This window comes from Octopus bimaculoides, chromosome 11 (assembly GCF_001194135.2).
Source record: "Octopus bimaculoides isolate UCB-OBI-ISO-001 chromosome 11, ASM119413v2, whole genome shotgun sequence".
NCBI lineage: Eukaryota > Metazoa > Mollusca > Cephalopoda > Octopoda > Octopodidae > Octopus > Octopus bimaculoides.
In genome coordinates this window covers 52,939,959-52,948,204 of record NC_068991.1, presented here as the reverse complement: position 1 = coordinate 52,948,204, position 8,246 = coordinate 52,939,959, and the positions used below count along the sequence as shown (strand labels likewise).

The following is an 8,246-nucleotide window of genomic DNA, read 5'->3' as shown; positions in this document are numbered from 1 at the left end:
GAAATTGGGTTCTCAAGGTGATTATTAAGCTCTGCAGTAATTTTGTGATTCTTTCTAACAATTCTCGTAAGAGTCCGACAGTCCCTGTCTGAAAGTTTTGGTTTTCTTCCGGAGTTTTGTTTCGAGGAGGTTTTTTCCCCTTCTTTCTCAAAGGCTGTCATTACTTTCGAGACAGTAGTTCTTGATACACCAAACATTTCGGGTGTTTTTGTTACGCTAGTGCCTGTCATACAAGCACCAACAATTTGACCTCTTTGAAAGTCCAATAGATCTGTCATTTTAATGAATTTTAATTACCTTTTCCTGTCCAATCAAAACCTTGAGTGGATTTGGTAGATAGAAACTGAAAGAAGCTTGTCTCATGTGTGGGTATGTGTGCACACATTGTATTTCTCCCCCCCCCCCCATCATTTAACAACTGAAGTTGGTTTCTTTACATACCTGTAACTTAGCAGTTTGGCATAAGAGACTTATAGAATAAGTACTAGCCTAAGAATATGAACTGGGGTCAATTTGACTAAAACTCTTTGTGACAGTGCCCCTATATGTCCACAATCCAATGACTGAAAGAAGTAAAAGATAGAAAATATATATATGTATATATCATCATTTAACATCCATTTTTCAATGCTTGCATGGGTCAGACAGAATTTGTTGAGGCATATTTTCCACAGCTGGATGCCCTTCCTCTCACCAATCTTCATCTGTTTCTAAGCAAGGTAATATTTTCTCATGGAAGACTGAAAATGAACAAGCTAACTTATATGACAATGATGCTCATTTACAGCCATCACATGATGTCCAGGTAAAGGTATACACAAACACACACACACACACATATATATATATATATATGATAGACATCTTCCAGTTCTTGTCTGTCAAATTCACTTGCAAAGCCCAAGGCTATAATAGAAGACACTTGCCAAGGTGTCACACAGTGAGACAGAAATGAAGACCACATGGTTGGGAAGCAAGTTTCTTAACCTCATAACATTGCCAGCACCTATCTGCCTGTGTGTGTGTGTATCAGCTGAAGATGATCAGAGAATTGCAATATAGTCTACACAGAAATATTATATCATCTTCAATGCCATACTACTACTATTTATCATTGTGTAATGAAAATTAAATTAAATTAAATTAAAGAAAAAGTGCATAATAAAGTTGGATATGAACAGGTAGATCCTATATACTTGGAGGCTATTCATGCCTTTCTCACATGGCAAGGTTGGTTAACATGTCAGTAATATATATAAAAAAAAACCTTTTTAGCAGGAGGTAAATTTCTATCAGAAAATAATAGAAAAGTTGTATGGCATTTTTGTCTTTTATTGACAAATTCACATGTTCAATCTCAACATTATATTTTAAAACTCAAGGTTACAAATTAAAAATATAACAGGACAAATTCTTATAAAAATAATTTTTTATTTCATCATTGTATAATAAAAATTCAAGAAAAGAAAATGTTATAATGTTGCATATGTACATGCAGACCTTGTAACTCTGAATGTATTTGATAGGCAGATGCAAATTTACTTGAAATAGCTCTCAGTTACCAGAGCTCAGGTTATGAATAATTTAATAACACCACATGTGAATGCTATAAATATATACATGTGACTGGGAAAAATTACCCAGGAATGCCTGTTGCATGAAAACCTTGAAATAACAACTAAGATACTTCATGTAGTATGCCAAGTAATAGTTAAAATTATACTTTTGTGGTGATTAATATTTAATTAAAATCTAGGTGTTTTCTCTGCCCCTTGTATTTTTTGAGAACTAGGCATTTAGAAAATGATTGTTGTCATCATTCAAGGTTTAAGTTCAGCTAAAAAATTTCTTGGCTTACCACATCGAGTATGCTATTATTTATTTACAGTTACTATTATAATTACATAATTGATTAGCTTTGCTCATTCAAACATTGTTTAGAGAAATATATCTTGTTATAAGTAGAAGAACTTTGGGAAGAAACTTATTAAGTTAAATAAGTTATCAAGGTGGATTGATCATTATAATTATCCTGTAAACTTTAGACAGAGAGAGGTTTTTAGGGTGTTTCCTTCTAATCTATCTCCCTTCACCCTTTAGCATTTAGAATAATGTCAAATGTAATGCTTATTTATTCATATTATTTTGAATTAATCATGCATTATCTCCATAGCTTTGAAACTTCAAAGATATAATTGTTTGTTTTTAAAATGACATTGTAGAGTAGGTGTAAGAGACCAGATGTGGCTGGTTTGAACATAAAACAGATTAAAGATTTGGGCTGTATATGGCATGTTTAAAATATACAGGGTTAGTATGGTACCAATTTTCCATAGATAATTTTTTACCATGTTTACCAACATCATTAATAGTAATCTTCAGTTTCTCCGGACTCTCTACAGATAATTTTCATCAAGGTCTTTACAGTGTTCTTTTGAGGTTGAAGACATGTAAGCAGGTTGCATAACAACCTTAAATGATTCATCTGAGGTTATTCCATGGCTACACCAAATTCAGAAATAGCCAGCTGGCAAAATCAAGTTCATTAAATGTGATCACTCAAAAACTGGTTCCTTTGTGATTCTCCAAGTATTCAGCAAAAGCAAATCATTTAAAAGGCTTTTAATATATTTAAATCATTTTGGAGTGATTCTAATGAATCAATATCATACAATAACTTAGAGAATAGAGACAGTTGATAAATTTAGATTTTGGTGTAATGAGATATTTTGTGTCTTTTCCCAGCACTGATGAAGTAGCTCAGAGACCCAAGATGTTAAGTTACTTCCGTTTCTGATATCTAATGATGCAGCAATTGTTTTCTTCTGTATACAATCCAAGATGTTTAAATGCTGCAATTTGTTCCAATTTTATTACATTGAATGTGATACTGATCTAAAGTACTTTAGTTATTATCATCACTGATACAAAGACCAAACTGTGAAGCTCTCTTAGTTTTTCTTATGTCAGCAGAAATTGTACTACAATCAGCATACATGGGATTAGTGGCTGATATATCCTTTGGGTTTCTTTATCTCAGCCCTACATTCTTCCTCATGCTGTTTATAACTGGTGATCTTGTATGGATTTTCAGTTTCTCAGCTGTTTCATTGGTATCCTATCAGGTTAGAAGCATCAGTTTAAGAATTTTTAGAAATCTTGGGATTAGCAAAAGTGCAGAGACCAACAACTCTTTCGAATTTTAAGTCGTACAAGATGAGAGGTAATGATGTGAATAACAGCATCATCACAGAAGTAAGGAGTAGTGTTCTTTCTTGAGTAGCAGCACCATGCCAGATTTAGGAAAATATTCCATTGAGTAATGACACAGTCCCTGATATGAGAGCAGTATTTCATTGAACAGAAGTATTGTCTTAGATTTAGGGGAATATTCCATTGAACAGCAATACTGTCCCAGAAGTAGGAAAGTATTCCACTTACAAGTAGTACCATCCTAAATGTGGAAACAGCATAAAATATGAGTAGCAGAATATCAGTATCATTCTATATTTAGGAGTATTTTCCAATGAACAGCAACACCATTCCTGATGTAGGAGCAATAGTTTTCAATAGTTTTCTGAGTAAATATGTCCTTATAAGAAATTTAATTATCTTAAATGTGCCAGTATTTGTGTCAAAGAACATGAATAAGTCTTTGTTTTAAAAGGAACTGTTGAAATTCATAAAGATGGATATGAAAAATAGAAAAGAATTAAGGCGAAGTGTGAATATTGTCAACATGGATTATTTCTCTTTTGGAGTTGGGATCCTTAATATTTCTAAAATATTTTCAGCAGAAATCAGAAACAATGATTCCATTACTTGATTTTGGATTTCATAAAGAAATATATCAATTATGTAAACAATGTTTGTTGTTATGTGAAAACTAGAATAGTCTCCAAAATAATGATTATTTAAGAATTATCTGACCATCGTCTGTAAATTGAATGCTGAAAGAAAATATTCACCAAAAACATCTGAGTTACTCTTCCAATTAATATATTATCAGGCAACCAATTTTTTATCCATTCTTGCTGAGTAATTAAGCCATTTCCAATAAAAAGATAAAATTGTCTAATCATAAGTTGTGTAACAACAAAAACTGTGCCCAATTTACAAACAAGAGTTGGTTGTAAACCTGAGCAACTTAAAATGGACGGACTACTTTCTTCTAATAAAACATCATCATCTTTGTCTTCGTTTTCAAAAAACATTGAAACAGTTTTCTGATAATTGAAGCAATTGACAGAAAAGAGCCGGAGGAAAATAGTGCCAACAAAAATAGGACTTAAAAAACTACCAATCAACTTTAGAAAGTTGGATAGTTTCTCAGAGTTTAGTAGCCAAACACTGCTCACAAATTCTATCAAAGTGTGTTTAGAATCAAAACAGGATAGAACAGGTAATTCTATATTTTCAGTTAAGTTGTTCTCTATGTTCATGAGTAAAAGTATAAACATGGTCAACATGAAAGTAAAAGCAGTTTCCCACATCTGTCCAGTTCCTAATGACCACATGAGAACATGGTTGAAGACTGTTAGAAATAATATCACATAAAGAAGCCAGGTGTTGCTGTTAAAAGATATTAACACAATATAACAGGATAAACCATAGTTTAGAATAGAAAATATAGCAAATATAATTTGATATATGTACAGGTTATCATCATCATCTTCTTCAGCCAAATCATTTATGTAATTGGAAAGTTGTGTTGCTAGGAGAAGAACAAAGAGAACTTCTTGGAATAACATGATAGGTTCAAATACCTGCAGCACAAAGCCATAGACATATACCACTGAATAAGGGACGAGTTTCACAGGGAGAGCCCACAGCAGAATAAATAATCCAACCTAAATAAGAAAACAACAATAAATATATAAATAACTGGAAAACAGGTATCTTACAACAATAAATAACTATGTCTTAATTAACATAGCTAAGCATTACATTTTATATTATTTTAGTAGTTATAAGATAGTTCATGAACCCAAGTTACAGTTTACTTCCATTACAAAGTAAAACCACCAAATATACTCAAACATATTTGAGTTAATTTTAAAAATTGTAGTAGTTTTATTTCCAATAGAGTAACATCTGTTTGAGGCTCTACATGAGAAATTGACCTGGAGTAACGAGAGCATGCCATTGATGAGGTTTGCAAATGGCAATAAAAGGACTTTGACAAACCTAAATGATTGATTGATTAAATGATAAATAATCAAACAATCGATTAGTTAATTAGTTAAATGGTAATTATCTTTTATCTTTTACTTGTTTCAGTCATTAGACTGTGACCATGCTGGACCACCAGAAGTGATTCTGAAGGCAAAACACACACATACAATGAACCTCTTTCAGTTTATGTCAACCAAATCCACTCATAAAGTTTTGATTGACTCAAGGCTACAGTAGAAGTCACTTGCCCAACGTAGGATTGAACCCAGAACCATGCAGTTTGGAATCAAACTTCTTACTATACATCCAACCAGTGCATGTGTTTATTATTGGCATAATGACCTTCTCGAGATACAACAAAATATATTTCAACACATGGGATCACATCAAGAATCTTGCAAACCACAATACAAAAATGAAATAAATGAAAAGTATTCTTGGGCAAGTCTGGACAATAAAGAACATTCTTTACAACAAAACAAGTTTAAATGTATTCATCGATTCATCATTTTGCTATCTATCTTCCTCTGATTCTATCATACAATGCTGTTTGTTTTAAAGCATGTCTAAATTAAAACATTCCATTATAATTTACTGTAAGAATTTGTTGTTGATTTATCTTCCAAATGCTAATTTAGTAATGAAAATGTTTATTGTATTTATCAAATTTTAAAAATTATTTTAGGCAGTATTCATCATTAGAAATAAGTTATACCTGGATTTTCTAAAAGCTGTCTACCGTATTTTAGTGTATATTCTATTGGTGGCAGCCTGTTGGTTACGACAAGGGTTTCGGTTGATCTGATCAATGGAACAGCCTACTTGTGAAATTAACGTGCAAGTGGCTGAGCTCTCCACAGATATGTATACTCTTAATGTAGTTCTCAGGGAGATTTAGCATGACACAGAGTGTGACAAGGTTGGCCCTTTAAAATACAAGTACTACTCATTTTTGCCAGCTGAGTGGACTGGAGCAATGTGGAATGCAGTGTCTTGCTCAAGGACACAATACGTCAGCGGAAATTGAACTCATGACCTTACAATTGTGAGCTGAATACCTTCATTATTAAGCCATGCGCCTTCACTATTCTATTGGTACATTGTCTGAAAACTATCTACTGTATTGGTATATCAGTTATGTTAGTAGAATTAATAATATTGGTTTCAAATTTTGGCACAAGGCCAGCAATTTTGAGGGAAGAGGCTGGTTGATTACATCCACTCCAGTACTCAACTGGTACTTATTTTATCAACTCCAAAAGGATGAAAGGTAAAGTTGGTCCTGACGAAATTTGAACTCAGAATGTAAAGACAGACAAAATGCCACTAAGCATTTTACTCAGAATGCTAACAATTCTGCCAGGTCACTGCAATAGTAGAGTTAATAATATTACTCCTAAGTCTTAAACATAGCACAAATATCTCACCAAAATTAAGAATTTTATGCCTAAATATTCCAGTCATCTTATCAGAGAAGTAAAACTATGTCAAAATTGTGTGTGTGTGTACAGATGAATGTGTATTTATGTATATCTTCTATCTTTTATTTGTTTCAGTCATAAGACTGCAGCCATGCTGGGGCACCCACATGAAGGGTTTAGTCAAACAAATTGAACTCAGTACTTATTTTTTTAAAGTCTGGTTCTTACTCCATCAGTTTGTTTTGCTGAATCACAAAGTTAAAGGGATGTACACAAACCAATCAGTGGTCAAGCAGTGGAGGGAACAAACACAAACACCAAAACATATTTAAACATATGACAGGTTTTCACATAGTTTCCATCTACCAAATTCACTCACGGCATTGGTCAACCTATGGCTATGATACAAGGTACTTACTCAAGATGCTGCGCAGTGGGACTGAACCCAAAACTACATGGTCGCAAAGCAAGCTCCTAAACCCCACAGGTGTGGCTACGTTTCCATGTCTTTACATTGACACCTCTTGAAAAAGAGCATTTCTGTGTTTATGCCCTGCTACTTTGCAGTTCAATAAATAAATATCCATAAGTAACTGACTAGAAAGTAAGCTGAGGTCAATAGGATTAACAAAAACTCGAGGCAGATTTTCTATAGTTGAAGCTCTACCTGTCACCAAACCTTACTTCTGTCTAAGTAAGGTAAAAATTTCTCCTTGGGGCCACTCTCAACTATTGCATGCCAAAACAAGAAAATGCAGACACTACTACCCCATATACATATATATTTATGTGAGTGTGTGTGTGTGTGTGTATATATATGTTGTGTGGAGGCGCAATGGACTCGTGGTCATAGGATCGTGGTTTCGATTCCCAGACCGGGCGTTGTGAGTGTTTATTGAGCGAAAATACCTAAAGCTCCACGAGGCTCCGGCAGGGGATGGTGGTGAACCCTGCTGTACTCTTTCACCACAACTTTCTCTCACTCTTTGTTTCTGTTGTACTTGTAATTCAAAGGGTCAGCTTTGTCACACTGTGTCACGTTGAATATCCCCGAGAACTACGTTAAGGGTACACGTGTCTGTGGAGTGCTCAGCCACTTGCACGTTAATTTCACGAGCAGGCTAATCCGTTGATTGGATCAACTGGAACCCTCAACGTCGTAAGCGACGGAGTGCCAACCAACACATATATATTGTAGAAATACACACACACACAACAAACTTCTTTTGGTCTTCCAAATCCACTCACAAAGCTTTATTCAGCCAAGGGCTATAACAGAACACAGTGTCATGCAATAGGATTGAACCCCAAACCACATGGTTAGGAGGTAAACTTCTTAACCACACAACTACGCCTATGCTAACTAACTCTGTCTCTGGTCAATAAAAGCAAAGTAATTTAACCAGGGGTATCTCTTTTACTTGTTTCAGTCATTTGACTGCGGCCATGCTGGAGGACAGCCTTTAGGCGAGAAAATCGACCCCAGGACTTATTCTTTATAAGCCTAGTACTTATTATATCGGTCTCTTTTTGCCGAACCGCTAAGTTACGGGGACGTAAACACACCAGCTTCGGTTGTCAAGCGATGGTGGGGGGACAAACAGACACACAAATACACATACATACATACACACACACACATACATATAT

The 8,246-nt window shown here is 34.4% G+C and overlaps 2 protein-coding genes across 3 annotated transcripts in view; one reads left to right on the top strand and one right to left on the bottom strand.

Moving 5' to 3' along the window:
* Positions 1 to 8,246, top strand: part of LOC106873216 (coiled-coil domain-containing protein 134) — a 73,384-nt gene that overhangs the window by 14,034 nt on the left and 51,104 nt on the right. The gene's annotated exons all lie outside the window — the stretch shown is intronic.
* The window catches only part of LOC106873208 (uncharacterized), a 13,458-nt gene continuing 6,623 nt past the window's right edge, over positions 1,412 to 8,246 (bottom strand). For both annotated transcript variants that reach the window (XM_052971806.1, XM_014920455.2), the window contains exon 2: positions 1,412 to 4,850. In XM_052971806.1, the coding sequence (XP_052827766.1) occupies positions 3,915 to 4,850 (936 nt within the window). In that variant the 3' untranslated portion in view covers positions 1,412 to 3,914. The remainder of the gene's footprint in view (positions 4,851 to 8,246) is intronic.